Below are 16,999 nucleotides of genomic sequence, written 5' to 3' on the forward strand. Positions count from 1 at the left end.
ACAGATTAAAGTGAGTCACACGATATTCTGTAGATAAATATATATAAGTCAAGATTTGTCTAGATACGGACAATAGCTGAAATTATATGTATGTAATAGAGTTATCAGAATAAGTCGTTAAAAACAGGCTCGGACGTGTGCTGGTGGTTAGCACGCAGGAGTATGAATCGAGTATTTGTGGTTCGAACCCCGTTGCCACAAAATCGTTCTCACACTTTGAGTACGTTAGTGCGTTACAAGAGTGACGATCAAATCACATTGTTCTTATCTGAGAGTTCATGATTCGATCCACATTGCACAGTGTGATGATCGCACGTTGAAAGGGCGTAGCTGCGTTATAAGCGTGATGGTCAAATTCCGTTATTCTATTAGTGTAGCCCAAGAGTTGGCAGTGAGTGCTGTTGCTTGCTTTCTGTTCTATCAGTTAAAATTTAGGGACAACTAACTGAGATATAACTCTTGTCTAGGCAGGAATATCCGATAAAAAAAAATTAATATCTTCTACCTTTGTTTTTCGGACATTGCTACTGAATTATAATTAAAAACTTAAATACTTAACAAACCAAGTCACCGTCTAGGGTTGAGAATTGGCTCATGTTACGTGGATAGTTAACAAAGCATTGTGATAAAATAACTGTATTTTTCTCACACTTATGTTTATCTCAGGTTTACTGAGTCTGCTTTATCGATATATATATATATATGTAAATAATTATCTGGGAAACTAACACGTCTCTCAACATTTCTCTTTTGCATTGTCTTTATAATCACCAGTCTTAGCTTTAATATATGTATGTTTTTGTCGTATTTTGTTATTGAAGCTGGACAAAAAAATTATTTCACATTTTATCATAACTTCCATATTTTTTCTTACGTAGGATTGAGAGCGCCGAATTCCATGGGTCCTTTGCCCCAGCAGTAATTTAGCCTGTACATATTTTCGAAAGTTTCTTTCGAATATTTTTTGTTACTCAACTATTGCTATTACCCATCAATATTACTCGAGTTTCCACTGTTCGATTACTATGAAGCCAAATGATGGCGCTATGGCTCGGCTTTGCTGATTTGTGTGTTGCGTGCGCTCACTGTAGGTCAAATATTACTTATATGACTACGAACTTAACAATCCCACACACTGTATACTCCCATACGTATAATATCTGTGTAAGTACGTAATAAAAAACATTTATTTATCTTGATGAATTTTCAATGGTCGGGAGCAGTCTGTTGCTGAACGCTTGTAATTCTGTATTTTATAGTTGTGTGTTTGTTTGTTTGTTTGACGAGTCTGGCTCCCAGCTGGTACAGTGTTAAGTCTACGAACTTACAACGCTAAAATCCGGGGTTAGATTCCCCTCGGTGGACTCAACAGATAACCCGTTGTGGTTTTTCTGTAAGAAGACACACACGTACATTCCTGCTTGTTTCACAAGTTCTACTAACCAACAAGCGTACGCAGTGAAACATTTATTTTAGAAATGTGACACCTGTGTTAAGTCATCTTTTCTTTTCTATCAGTATTAATCAATAACAGTATTCAATTTGAAAAATAGCAAAGAAAATGTTATATTTATTAGTTCGAGTACCTTAGATAGAATTAACTTATTGCAGAACATGTCCTTCATAATATTTACCCTCCTCTGCGCATGCGTAGAGAAGCGGCAATAAGCACGGCCTTATGTTTTTTCCTTCGGCGACATTTTATCACCGTTACCTACTTCACAAGGATAAATTTGGTACTGGTCTCCCTGAAGATGTCCCAGGGTCAAATTGGCCTGTGGCTGATATGAAATGTGTGCTACGTTGGAATCCCGTAAAGAAAGGAAATATGTGCAGGTAGTGTTGAAAAATCGATAACTTACAATCTGTGTGTGGAACTACATTTCATTAGGATTGTTGTGCATATCAAACAAAACGATTTGTAATAATAAAGAAATATTTTAATACGTTCTACGTGTTTACCAGAGCAGTGATACATATTACATGAAAGGTGATAAAACCGTAACAGCACCAGGTAACGCATGTAAAATGTTTTAAATTATTCGCTTTAACAATACTACATTCATTAATATCTACTCGAGAGAAGGGGTCTATGAAGGATAAACGAAAATCTCCTGAATTATTGAACAATATGCTTGTTAACTTCTCCACTAGAGGGCAGTATGAGTTAACTTATAATAAACTTGTTAATTTTAACTCGCTCATAATTTATGTTCTTTTTGTTGTTGTTATTGGTTTTTTTTTTAACTTCGCGTACTTCGACTTAGGGTAAGCCTTACGAGTCCTGACAAACGTCCTTCAAAGCCTTGTAAGAATTTTCGAACACAGTAGCAACAAGTGTGCGTGGAAGCGTGAATTTTACGGCCTTAGTATCCTAGAGTGAGACCAGCTTGGTGAAGCGAGAAATTAGCCGGTTGTGTTGATCTACCTCAGTTGTTTTCGTACGTGGTTTACTGTGTGTAGAAGTGATGTTTCAGAGCTCCTAGCTCAGGTTTTTTTCAACGAGAAAACTTTGTAATTCCGTTTCAGTAGCGTCCTATTTGTTTGTACTTTTTTCTTAAATATTTCTTTCCCCATGGTAATGCACGTCATAATCTGTTTCTTTTTCTGGTAATTATAGGTTTCCCGTTTCCACGTCCCGGCAAGAAACATTCAACTCATCTTAAGTACGCTGTGTCAGTAGAGCCCACCAACACTTTAGGTAATGCCCAAGACGTCTTTCAAAACTCCTCAAGGCCAACTTATTTGAGAACAGCGTTTTCTCAAATATCTCTGGATCACTGTCCTACACAATGGACAGGGACGGTGCTTACCTCTGACCCCGGCAGGAAGATAATCAGTGCAAATAAGAATAGTGAGTGTGAGTCAGAATGCGGGGTGGGACTAGACAGTACTGCACATGCGCTAATGAACACAGTGTTGAACGACGAGAGTACAAAACAAATAAACAAAGGTGTCATGTACCGTAGTGTTTCAACATCAGCTTTACTAGACGTCGATTCGAAGCTGGTTCAGCCAGATGACGATGACGAGTTTGGGTCTACAGAATGCTTGTCAACTTCGTTGGTACCTAAAATCTCTTACTTTCCAACCAAAACTGTCAGCTGCGATGATTTAGTTGACCAACTCAGTCCACTAGATGGCACTGCTCATCAACTGACTAAGGCGAAATCACAGTTGGGAACAGTGTTTGAAGAAGACGGTTATCTCGAACATTTATCCCGACAAACCCAGGAATTTGAAACTTGCCAACAAAATAATCAGCTGTCAGTAGCAGAGGATACTGCTAGCTTGGCAAGCTCAGTGCAGCATCGGTCAGACGAATCGGGGTACGAAAGTGATGGTACCAAGAATGGCAATGACGACTCTTTAATTTCCGAGGAAAAACGACACACGTTTTTAAATATTAACGAAGAATTGCCACTCGTGCCCACTAGTAGTTCACTGGGTGTGTTAAGAGAACCTTCTGTGTCCTCTCTAGACAACTGTATGTCTCCAGCTCGAAGAACCTCCGACGGCAGTCTTCAGGGATTTGGTATAATTCTTCAGAAACTTAAAACTCAAACCTCTGGTCCCTCGATAGTTAAAAGAACTGCAAGTCAAAGCAGATCTCGCAGCTCCAGTGATAGTCGGACAATATCCAAGTCCTATGGAGACACCAAGGGCTTGAGGCTACGAACGCCAGCCATTTTGTCTCAGTTGGTTCTAAAAAGTAAAGAAAACACCAGCGCCGAGAAAGCTGCGAGTTCTGCTGGTGTATTTACAAACAAATGTGGCACAAAAAACGATACATCACGTCTTGAACAGTTTAAAGCCTGGACGTTAGATCGTAAGTTGCTGAGAAACAAATGGAAGAAACCTCATCTCTCCGAGTCGGACAACTACCAAAAGCTCGAAAGCCTTTCTCCCAAGCGATCCAGTTTATTCGAATCTTCCTTATTTGTGGACACAGTTCGAGAAGGTAGTAGTAACACAATCTCACCAAACACATCTCCAAATTCTTCTGAATCAACAAGGACTGCAAATGAAGTGGATAATAAAAATAAGTCGCGTTTGTGTGGTGATCTGAACTATCAGTTAAGACTGAAAAAGGCTGGCCACAAGATAGCTTCAACCTCTGATGACACTAGAAGACAATGGTTACAATCACAACTTTGTACTCAGCCAAAATCAGAGGATTTAGTAGTGTCCAGTGGATCGGTATTGAACTGGGGCAAGGATCTCGTAAAAGATTCTATTTCCTCAGAAATCACGAACTCCAGTTTTTATAAGAATGATAATAAATCTAGTGTTACAGTTCTTCTGGGACCGGATCATCCCAAGCACAAGGATCGCAATTACGTTACGATCCCAGAAAATATCACCACAGAGAAGGTTTTTAGTGTTAGTTTAGAAAAAGACGAACAGGGAGAGCTGGGAATCTACATTAGCGGAAGACAGGAAGGAGGAAGAAGTGTTGTAGGATACGTGATAGCAGCACTTGAAGAAAACGGACCAGCAGACAGGTAAAAAATAAAAATAAATTCAAACAGACTGAAATAAAGGTACTTTAGTTTTATTATAAGAGTACACTGTTAAATATCCCTATAAACACGCAATAATTTCGTCTTGTCTATGATTTTATATGTATGTTTAATTTTCTGCTTACTTCTAGAGTTTTTTCTTCAGCTTTTGTTGAAATTTATTTATTATATTCTCAGTTATCTTTCAAATGAACTGAAGCGTTAAATCTGAAATATGTATTTCCCATAACAAACTTAAAATCGCAAAAGAAAAGAAGAAATACAATGAGGTTTATTCCGTTCTTTGATGATACTTTTATTGTTAACCTCGTATGTCATCAGCCACTACTTAATGTGAAGATTACAGAAACCTTATTTCCTGTAGTAACTTCATTAAAACGATATTTAAGAGCCTTTCAGCCGTGGGGACGTTACAATGTACGTTCAGTCCCACTATTCGTTGGTGAAAGAGTAGCTTAAGAGGTGGCAGTAGGTAGTGATGACCAGCTGTCTTCTCTCTAGTCTTACACTGCTAAATTAGGAACGACTAGCGCAGGCAGCCCTCGTGTAACTTTGTGCGAAATTAAAAAAAACAAACAAACAATCAAGCGATATTTATGGCGCTTTCCTCTTCCGAGCAAGAAGATTCAGGGGACTAGATAGAAAACAAACAAACAAACACTGAAGGGGTTACAGTGTTTAGGAAAATCAAACTTTGGGGATATTCTTCGGGTGCAAGGGTTACACAAGTGGCTAGAGAATAGGTTAGAACTTCAGTCTCAGCCCCCCCTCACACACACATACACCCCCACCGCCACCCCTGGTTTCAGATCCCGGAAATGAAATATTGAAATACTGATAAAGACATTATAAAAATTGATTAATGCTGATAATAATGACGATTTTAAAATTAATACCAGAGTAAGTCAAAGTTATTTTTAAAATTATGGTGTTACACACGAATGCACAAAATGTAGTATTATATAGTTGATTACTAGCCAAGATCCCCAAGTTACCGTTATTTGAGCTTTGTACTTCCTGGTTCTTGTTTTATCCGTTGTTTTTCGTGCCTGATTGGTTGTTTTCAAGTTTAGTTGTCCAATCATGATCCCGCGAATTGCTGGTAAATATTGTTATGCATAATACGAAATGTGTCGCTACTGTTGGAAAAATTGTACTGTGTGCCACAATTTTTTACGCGGTAACGTTTGGTAGTAAAGTATACTAAATATCGTTACAGAAATACGTTAATTGAAATATATTTATACGAAAAAATAAACAAAATTAACGACAGTTAAAAACCGGCCCTTGTCAATAAACTTTTAACGCGTGGTAGTGACAGGGAATGGGTCGCACATTAGTATCTTCTTGAACTTTTGTTACATCGTTTTATTTGATGTTAAAATTACAGTAAATTTTAAACCGTTTTCGAATGTACAGCGTTTCATTTTTTATGTTTCTGTGTGCAACATGATAAAAACACAATTTAAAAAATAATTTATAAAATAAATAAGTTTAATTAATCAAAGGCATGCTTTAGCACCACATGGCGTTTTTATAGCTGGTCAGTTTCGTTTCATAAATTTCAGCCAAATCTGATTGTCTGCATGTGGTCAATACCAACTTCGTATTTAGTAGGCTATCTACAAGTTAAACAAAAAGTCAGAAACTTGCAGAGTGAACAAAAGGTAATCCTTGATAGTCATGGAACTTAAAATTAGTTTAGGCAGGATTAAAGTAAATTAGCTATATTCTTGTGCGCTAGCAATGCCACTGTGGGGCGCGCGCGCGTGTACTCGCTTCGTTGTTATTGTTGATTGATTTGAATTAAGCACAAAGCTACACAACGGGCTGCCTATGCTCTGCCCACCACGCGTGGCGAAACCCGGTTTCTTACGGTGTGAATCAGCAGACGTGCCGCTGAGGGTATTATTTCATCAGGATTTTTACAAGCCTTACCTTGACTGAAATTATTTCAGGCAAAACTAGAGTAATTGGATCTCGAATCGGTGAAAAGATAACGGAGCTACGAGCTAAAAGATTATACTTAAAAAATTCAGCGTCATTCTATAAGCCACTATGTCACGGCTAAAATTAAAAAGCTAAATCTATATACAAAAATTATAGCAATCCAACAGAGCAGACTATATGTATTGCTAGAGGACACTATAGATGAGACACTATATTCAGGTACGATGTGTGGGGCTACGAAAGGCTACGAAATGGGCTCTGTCCACTGAGGAGGATCGAACCCTGAATTTTACCGTTTTACTGTTATCGCTGAAGAAAATATTCAGTAATTGCATTAGCTTTAACATAATAAAGAAAGTTTGAAATGTAGCAGTAATAGGAATGGAATTTTGTAGGGAAAGTTTAGTAAAACTTGTATGACAATAACAACGTTTAAACAAAATACTGCAGTTGAAAAAACAACAATAATTTCATTTCATTTGCTTAAAGCCATAAGATATTAATCAGTGAAACATCAGAAGTCATAAAATAGCGAAATGTTGCTGTAAACCTTTTTAATTTTAATGCACTTTTATTATTAGTTTTTCTTAGTGTTAGTGTAACATTGTATATAGTTCTTATTGTTTTAAGAAAGTTTGTTATAAATGCTATAATGTTAATGCTTATACGTTAGGAGTGGTCTGCTGCAGAAAGGGGATGAACTGTTAATGATTAATGGCCAGCAGCTTCAGGGAGTCGAATTAGAAGAAGCACAACATCTTTTACGTACGTTCGATACAACTGTGACTTTACTTGTATCAAGAAAGGTAACTTTTCGTGTGCGTTTCTTAGCAATCCAAATATTTATTATAAATATAGTTGTAAAAATATTGCTGCCATCTATCGGTAAAATAATACATTTTAAAAACATACGAAAAACCACTAAGCTAATTGTACGAGGAAACCGTTGATACTTGATTATGCATCAAAGGGTGTAGTTTGCAAGAAGAAATGTGACGAAAATAAACGAGTTTTAAATACTAGTTGGAATTTGTTAAAGGCCAATAGTTGATTTGAAACGTTTCCAGAACAAGAGGAAACTGAAACCGTGATTCCGTTGTTTTAAAAATCGTGTAATTTAGTTCCCTAGATAAATCTTTAAAGTTAAAACTTGTGTGCTTCATTTACAATACAAAACGTTCAAATTATTTGAAAACATTCCAAATCAGTGGTAGCCAAATTTAGCCATAATAAATAAAGTTTCTATATTTTTAACATTCGTGCGAAAATTTTAATAAATTTCTTGTTATGATCTTTCTCATAATAAAATAAGTAATTATGAATTACTTATAAGATAGATGTTCTTAGCTTAATAATAAAAGTCGTATTTGAGCAACATTAAAATTTGTGTTAATTTAACTGTTATTAATTAGTTCTTTTAAGTGATTATTCACTTAACTTAGCTATAAAATAATACTAGCTGTTTCTGAATATTCGAAATGTTCGTAAAATTACGTGAACATATTTTATGTTATTTCCTGGTAGTAAATCAGTTATAACCATCAAATTTATAAAAACTGTTCATAGTTTAAACATTTAACTAGTTCTAACTATAATCCAAAATGAAAATTCTGTAGAGATATTACACAAAAATTAGTTTTGAATGAAATGTATTATAAAAATAATTGTATTTAACATTTGCTAGACAAGCGAGGGGTCAGGTCAGTATCAAAAATCTACCGAAACAGAGCTCCTAAACGTTTTACACCAGTCAACGCAAAAAGAATCGAATGGGTATGTGAACATAAGTTCTTCCAACTCTGAAAACAAACTATTAAACAGAAGATCTCACCCTTCTTCACAAAAAATAAAAGAAGAAGAAAATCAGGTAATTCAGTATTAGCAGTACAACTTGTTTTATAATAAATTAATACTAGTTACTATTACACGATTTATTTTCGTAATCACCGTATGTGACAAAGTTCACGCTTTTGATTAGTTTCGTTAATTGTCATGTGCTAATACTATATTTATTTTGAAAATTATAAATGGTATACAATTTAAACTTATACTCAGCGATTAATAACAGCTATACCCAATGTATTTGTGTAATCTTTGTCTCTCACACACATATATAAAAGAGAAAAAGCGAGCAGAAAGAAGTGCATAAATGAAAGTATTTCTAATAGTGATAACGGCAAGTTATGATTTATAGTGTAAGTAAGATGTATCTTAGATATTGAAGTACCAACAAAAGTACACCGTTATACTTTCAGTAACTATGAGTGAAATTAATAAAATATATTTGTACTATGATGGTATGATTTTGATCTTAAGATTTTTGGCTTATTACTTGATTTCTGTTTGACGATTTGGGGAACTGGAAAGTCTTCTTTGGGATTCAGTACTACCTGTCATCCTCCAATAATATGTTCTCATAATCTGCTGGCTTTCTTTATTAAGTAGTCACCTTCCCTTGACTGTAGACAGTAAAGGATCACAAATGTGGGATGTTGTGGGTTTGAGCATACTGATATTACTGTTTTTCCTTTTCTTTGTAACAGATTATATTTTATTGTTTTCACTTCTACACCTATGTCAAAACATACATATTCTAATTCTTTACATAATAATGTGTAAGATGATGTATTATTGTTAATATTTTCCTTAGTGCTGTGTTTCCTAGAATCATGATAGATTTGAAAAGGTTGTTTATAAACCTTTATTTCTTATGGTGTAAATAATATTTAGTGTGGGTGTAACATGCTTGCTAGCCACTTTAGTTGTATCTCCACCTAATATCAGTTTGGATAATTACCACTGGACTCGGCACAGTTTCTACAAGATGCTGAAATGTGTTTTCTTCATATGTAGTCTGGTTGATTAAACATTATAGTCTGTGGTTGGTTCACATCTTGGACAAGCGAAATTGTTCAGGACCACTGGATATTGTTTATTCTTCTAAAATAATGAAGGAACTCTACTGAGAATTTCTTGTGCCTTACATTACTTCTATTACTTGCACTGTTGGAACAAACAAAGTTATTCCAGTGTCTTATATTTCACTCTGCTACCATCACCAATCGTAGATTATTCACAGTTTGTGTATCTGAAACTTGACTTTCTTCTTTATGCCTGAGGTACGTGGTTATTGGACAGGTTATATGTCTGAGGTATGTGGTTATTGGACAGGTTGGTAACTACTGTTTATGACCTCATTTATTTGATATTGTTAAAGGAATCAAGCAGTTGGAATACAGTCTGACATTTGTTAAACATTACAAACCAATCCAGTCACAAACTGTCAGTAGCCATAGAGCTAATCAAAGAAACAGTCTTCATGAGTGACACATATGATAATACTCCTATAAAACTCAGGATGATCCTTAATTTTACTCATTGACTAGCAAATTAATTATAACTGTCTCTGAATCAGTCTCTATAGCATATATTAAAAACAAAACTGAGCTCAAACAAGATGGTTGTGTGTTTCACCAATATGTCATTTATTCACAACCATGATTTCATCAGTCAAAGTAACATTAAGCACAGACTGAAATGTTCTGTTAGAATGCAGAACCAGAAGTGTACTTGACATTCACTTAGAGACAAATGAGATGAACTGAAATTAGTTTGGTTGTTTATAGACACCTATTTATTACCATATTGCAAAATTCTACGTACCTGTGAAAAAACTAGACAGTAGTTGCTTTAGATAAACATTCATTGTCACTTAAGGTTGCAACTGTAGGTAAACATTCATTGTCACTTAAGGTTGTTACCATAGGTAAACATTTATTGTCACTTAAGACTATTACTGTAGATAAACATTCGTTTCTCAGTTAAAGTTGTTATTCTAGACAATGGCTCACCTTTGAGGTTACTATGAATAGTTGGTCTGGACTTCAAATAGGATTTTCCAATATTCTATATATTTTTTCTTAACTATTGTCAAAAGTCTTTATATGATCAAAGTATTCAAATTTATGAATCTGTAAATAATTTCAAAAATGTGTAGTGCTTTCAGTGTAAGATTTGTATTATTTATACTGGCTATTCAGAAACCTTTTTACTTTAATGATAAATAAAATTAATACTTTCTTCAGAGTAGCTGTTGTTAGGAAGCAAGGTTGTAGAATTGTAACATAGCCACTTTTATGATAATTATCTGTACAGATAAATATGATACATAAAAGTTATCTATGACTGTCACATAATCTTTCTGTTTCTTACTCTACTTTTGATCAGACCAGCCCTCAAAAGCAGAAACAACTGTCCAGATTGTACCAGTGGACAGTCTCTTGTTATATGATTACAACTGTCCAGATTATACCAGTGGACAGTCTCTTGTTACATGATTACAACTGTCCAGATTGTACCAGTGGACAGTCTCTTGTTATATGATTACAATTGTCCAGATTATGCCAGTGGACAGTCTCTTATTATGCGATTACTTTTTGAAATTTGAATTTCATTATATTTCAGAATTTGTCACATGCCTATCACTCCAGATGAAAAGCTTCTTACAATTTGGAGATGACATGTTGGTAAACATTATGCCCAAGTGGATGCTATTTTTAATTTCTTTGTGCACATTGTAAGTGTGTTGATCGACTATTTCTTCTCCAACCTGTTTATGCCACTTAAAAAAATGTGCAAATGTTAGTATTTAAGATAATTAATTCCTTTTAAAAGTAAAACATTTTATATGTTTAAACCAGAGACTGTACTATAAAATCTTATGAAATCCAACTTTCTTTCACAGGATCATGAAAACAGTTTTTGCACATTACCTAGAAGACCCAAGTCCTCCCAGCTATCTATCTCTACAGCACATTTTGAAAAAGGCCCTGGTTGTAAACGCCTTGGTTTCAGCATTGTTGGAGGAAAAGATTCACCCAGAGGAGATATGGGTATATATGTAAAGACTATCTTTTCTATGGGACAAGCAGCGGAGAATGGAAAATTGAAAGAAGGTTAGTAAATAAAGGTATTCAGATTTATGAAAAGTAGGCAGTTGGAATATTTCAGTATCTTTTGTCTTTATAGTAGAATTAATTTTAAGGTATACTGTTCATTAGCTCTTCATCCATGACATGTTATAGCATCGTAAGGTATACTGTTTATCAGCTCTTCAACCATGATATGTTATAGTATCTTAAGGTATATTGTTTATCAGCTCTTCATCCATGACACATTATAGTATCTTAAGGTATACTGTTTATTAGCTCTTCATCCATGACACATTATAGTATCTTAAGGTATACTGTTTATTAGCTCTTCATCCATGACACATTATAGTGTCTCACAAATAAATTATACAATTTAATCACTTCTAAAGACCAGGGTAATTGAGGATTTTGATATTAAAAAAAAGTGATGCGTCAGAAAGCATAAGATATTCAACAGAAGTTACTTGTAACTGATAATTTACTTTTACATTATGGGATGTTGAAGTTTACAAACCTGGTTTCTACCTCTTTCATGTAAAACAGTTAGCAATTATAGTGAAATAAATTCAGTCGGTCATGATACACCAAAGAATTTGATATAGAAATCTCAAATAACAATTTCTAAGAAGATCACATTGGAAAATTACTGGAAGTGTAAAAATCTGTTTGTTATTGTACTTCTAAAGTAAAATATTAACTGTCTATGGATAGGTGTGTTACTATAATCATAAATTATTCATCCATTTGTCTATTTCTGCAACCTTAATATTTCAGAAGGTATTTTAGCCACAAAGTATGGAACAAGAAAATTGATACTTGGATAAAATAGAGATAACTCTGGACCATTAAATGTGTTAGTTTTAATATCAAACATCACAAAATAGGTTGTTATAGTTGGATTAGTTAGATGTATCACTTCTGTGATACTACCTGAAATACATAAATAATGTGCTATTCAGAAATATCAGCTATATAAAAAGAACATTCAGTTATAACTTTGAAATTGACTGTTTCATTCTAGAAGATGTCTGTTCTATTGGACTGGTAACAACTGTTGTACTCAGCAATAACGTAAGATAAGTTTTATAATACTTGGGGAGTTCAGTTGCGAGGTACCTGAAGATCAGTTATTATCAATATGGTTTGGGACTCCAGAGTAGACATCCATGTATTGACAAAGTGAAATGAAACATATATTTAAAAATAATTTGAATAAACTCTGTGCCTATGTTCAGTTATTTCATAAAATTAATAATTCAATACACATCTTTTCTAGGAGATGAAATCTTTATGGTCAACGGTCAACCATTGCAAGGAATGTCTCATACCGAAGCTATTGCTACATTTAAACGTATCAAACAAGGTGTTATAGTACTTCATATAGGCAGAAGGACTGCTAGTAAGAAAAGGTGAGTTGAAGTGTTTGTTGCAATAAAATATTTATTGTTTTGGATTTAAATTATAAATTATAAGTAATAAGAGCCACCAAAATGATCCCAGATCACAATGTGTACAGACCAGTAATGCATAAAAATTATCTTTCATTATGGAGAGGGTCAAATTGTATACACAATGTTAATAACATTCTCAGTTAGCTTATGTATGTGTGAATGATAATACAGACATAAATATTACTGTGAGATAAAAGATAGATACACTTGTTACAGTGGATTCTCAGTTTGTTTTTAATGCATTTTTATTCTTTTATTTTTTGTTTTATTTTTACTCGAAGTAAAAATGTATTATAAAGAGGGCTTGTATGGATATTAAAAACTAATTTAAATAAAGTTTTAATACCCGTACCAGCCATCTTAAGAATAAAAATGATGCTTTTATTTACTGATAGTAAGTCAGATGTGAAATAAGTTGTGTAGTGTATACAACCCTCATGATGCAATGAAAACATGTTTAGAGGTGGTGGGTGTTGGATAATGTAAATACTTTATGATGACTGAGATAGTGTTTTAAGTACATTTTGTAGTTTTGCTGTATTTTTCACATACCACAGGTTTATTTTTTTATTTAGTTTTAGAATTTGTTCTTCTCAAGTGACTTCTGAAACTTTTGTTTGCTCTCTTGTTCCAGTGAGATTTAATGTCTGTGTTTTGTTTAACTTTCAGCCATCATGCTTCCAAGTCATGCAACAACCTGGACAAACTTTCTTAAGTATGAATGGCACAAACGTCAAACTAATTTATCGGCATCAGCTTACGCAGGACTTCACCTGGATACTGATGGTTATCCCAGAAAGAAAGAAGATATATTTGATCAGTGTGTTAATTTGGATAGAGAATAAAGTCCTTGAAATGTGTTGTAAAGCTTATATAGTAAACTGCTCAAACTTCTTTCCTGTGAAGTGTGACTTGTAGCTAGACATGAGATATTACAAGATTATTACTTGTTTTGGTGCTACAGTGTGAAACTTTTTGTATACATACAAAAATGTAATATTTTAGTTTTTGTTATCCCAATTTTACACACTATACTGTACAGAAGTTTGTCACACATATATTTATATGTGCATTTAAACAGTTTTGTTTGCTGGAAAACATCCTGTAAGATGTTGATCCTCTAAAAAGTAACTTGTGTTGTAAAAAAAGTATATACATAAATAGGTTGTGAATATTGAACTTTATAAATATTTCATCAAACCAGTAACTATGAATTCAGACTTTTTTTCATATTATTATCTTGTTAACAAAAATAATTAACCAGGATAATAAGAAGAAATCCATTCATCCTGTAATTATCACTTTTTACATTTGTGAAGAAATGTATTGATTGAAGAGGAAATTCAGTGTATTAAGTTAGAACTGCCTAAATATAATCCTTTGTTATACTTTCCAAGTGATATGTTTTTTTTTTTTAAACTCGTTTTATGAAATTCGTTCAAATATACCTATGATCAAATACATAAACACACGATACAATTCCATTACTTTAACAGGTGAAGACAAGAAGTAAAACTCACCTGCCGAAAGGTTTTATTGAGTAATTGATATTCATAGCTTCAGTATATTTTGAGAAAGTTTCCGTCACTGATTTTCATGTAATACATATGTGTGATAAATATTTAAAAATAATTTGCATGAAACGAATGTTTATGTAAAAGAATATAAACTTATAAAACAAATTCCGTTTTTTTTTTTATCAATTTGATGTTTGTTTGTTAACCCTAACGAGGTTTAAGATTTACACTTGAAATGATAAACTATTACATTAAAATTAAAATTCATTAATATTTCCGTGGGGTTTTATTTGAGTTAATAAGTAAAACATAAGTAGTAAAAAGACCTTTTCATTAATTTTGCTGTAATACCGTCTAGAGAATATAAAAGAAATGTTGGTGGTAATTTGGAAAAATTCTTCCATTTCCCTTACAACATCGAAATATTAAGCAAGAATATCTATATTAGGCTTACGAGGTATTCCGTTTTCATATATTTTTCTTTAATTCAAATTTTTAGCTTCCACTGATACACGCGTGATATATTCCTGAAAGCAGTTTAGTACAGAGTGAATTGTATTTGTTAATATCAGTTGGTTTGTTTACTCTTGCTTTCTTGTCACGGATCAAAAAGTTTTGTTTGGCAAATTAAAATTTCTTAACGTTTCAATTCGAACATTTAAAAGTTTTTTTTTTCGTTATTTATAATTTTCCACCCGAATTTACCACACAATTTGTTTACTCCACCTCGAATAACTTATTTTTTGAAAATATTTTTTAAGTTTAAATGAATCGTTGTGAGATGAACACGCACGCAGTATTCTTTGTATATTAGTATATATTGTCAGTCAAATAATTGTTGTACTTAGCTTGACGAAAACGACACGCCTGCAGAAAATTGTAAATAATCAGAAAGTAAAGAATTATTGAATATTTTATAATTATCATGTCAGTGATTTAATTGTCATATTAAGTACGAGACAATAAAATTCACTGGTTGTATGTGATGTGTTCTTTGTTTTTCAGTGACTAATTACTGTATGTATGTAAATGTAAGAATTGTGTTTTTTTATAGCAAAGCCACATCTGGCCATCTGCTGAGCCCACTGAGGGGAATCGAACCCCTGATTTTATCGTTGTAAATCCGGAGACTTACCGCTGTACTAGCGGGGGGCCAAATGTAAGAAATAAAAACAAACGACTTTCAGTACCATGTTTTTCACATCTGTATTCAGAGGTATTAGGAATATCGCGGCTATTAATACGAGTTTTAGGAAAGTTCCTTGTCAATAAATTTGAAAGTATTTTTAAATAGAGAGCTGTATGAAAAATATGCTTTGTGTCGTTGTAGAAATTGCAAAGTTACTGTCATCAAAAGATGTATTTAATATTTTGCAAAGAAAAAATGCAAGTTTAAAGTTATATTAAAATTTATTGTAAAATTAATTTGTGTAGTTCGAAATAATCAGCAGATGGCACTTCAAGCATGAAATTAAAGTTGATCAAAAGTGAACATGTAATCTTTGCAGCACAGTGATCGGTACTTTTGTAAGAAGGATTAATTCGTTAGTAACAGTGGGGAACATTCCTAAATTCAACGTCAAAACTACCACGACGTTACGATCAGTTGTACGCTGTTTATATTTAGAAGGCTTTGTTGGTATTTCCAAGATGGACGTCAGGCAAACGAAAAGCTTTACGGAAGTATTGCAATTTACAAAACATTGGGAGGTAAATGTAATAAAGTAAAACATTACTGCAAAAAGAAACAATTATAAATAGATAGCAACAATTGTATATCATCTATTAATATTTCAAGAAATTGTTATTTTCAAGTAATTGCTAGTTAACGTAAATTTGTATCTATTTCAATGTACTGCTATTACACCAGTTTAATGTAAAAAACGTTTTCGTGACAACATTTATAATGATCTGTAAGTGGCATGCATTTCATACAACACTTTCAATTTTGATACTCCTTTAGAACGTTGTGTGTGTTGAGTCCGACGTGACTTTACTTCAAGAAAACACAAAAGTTGACAAGACGCACCAACATCATAATCAGTATCGGTATTTAGGTCGTACCTATGGAGAGCGAGAGGGGGTCGGATTCACTTTTGACCTTTTCTCCCTCCTTTTCGTAAAGTTGTTTGTCTAAGTTACTGTAAGGATGAATACCAGCGTTCAACGTTGAATTTTGAAATACGCCCGTATTTCACTGAGAGAAAAATGAAAATTCCTTTGTAATGCCCTCTAGTGACTACTAGACGTATTTTCGAACAAATAGTTAATTTTAGCAGATTAAAGGATTTTTTTAATAATAAGTAAACTAGACCAGCGTTGTTATTCCTAACAATATTTTCTGATTTAAATAGTAATAATAGAAGCAGTTAGTTAAAACTGTTGGTTTACAACAATTAAGGTTTCATATACTTGAAGGAAAGTAGTAGTGACATCACCAGAATAAACCACAGCTACTAGCGTCATCTTGTGGTAAATAGAATAATATGAAAGTAATTCAAATATTTTAGGTGTAAACAAACATGCCGCTCACGTTTCTACCCGATTCATGTATCTTCATTCTGGAATGTGGACTGGAAAAACTAAAAACAAGTTTGTTGTTTTTTTTATATACGCAATATATTATT

At 33.5% G+C, this 16,999-nt stretch overlaps 1 protein-coding gene across 8 annotated transcripts in view; it reads left to right on the top strand.

The window, feature by feature from the left end:
- Positions 1 to 15,353, top strand: part of LOC143241115 (uncharacterized) — a 49,012-nt gene extending 33,659 nt beyond the window's left edge. For 4 of the 8 annotated variants that reach the window (XM_076484702.1, XM_076484703.1, XM_076484701.1 and 1 more), the window contains exons 3-8: positions 2,621 to 4,505; positions 7,147 to 7,279; positions 8,158 to 8,340; positions 11,218 to 11,428; positions 12,681 to 12,813; positions 13,525 to 15,353. In XM_076484702.1, coding sequence (XP_076340817.1) covers positions 2,621 to 4,505; positions 7,147 to 7,279; positions 8,158 to 8,340; positions 11,218 to 11,428; positions 12,681 to 12,813; positions 13,525 to 13,570 — 2,591 coding nt within the window. In that variant the 3' untranslated portion in view covers positions 13,571 to 15,353. Of the gene's footprint in view, positions 1 to 2,620; positions 4,506 to 7,146; positions 7,292 to 8,157; positions 8,341 to 11,217; positions 11,429 to 12,680; positions 12,814 to 13,524 lie in introns of all 8 variants that reach the window. The other 4 variants (XM_076484699.1, XM_076484698.1, XM_076484697.1 and 1 more) reach the window with 1 other exon arrangement.
- The last annotated feature ends 1,646 nt before the right edge of the window (positions 15,354 to 16,999 follow it).

Source organism: Tachypleus tridentatus, chromosome 13 (assembly GCF_004210375.1).
Source record: "Tachypleus tridentatus isolate NWPU-2018 chromosome 13, ASM421037v1, whole genome shotgun sequence".
In the NCBI taxonomy this organism is placed as follows: Eukaryota; Metazoa; Arthropoda; class Merostomata; order Xiphosura; family Limulidae; genus Tachypleus; species Tachypleus tridentatus.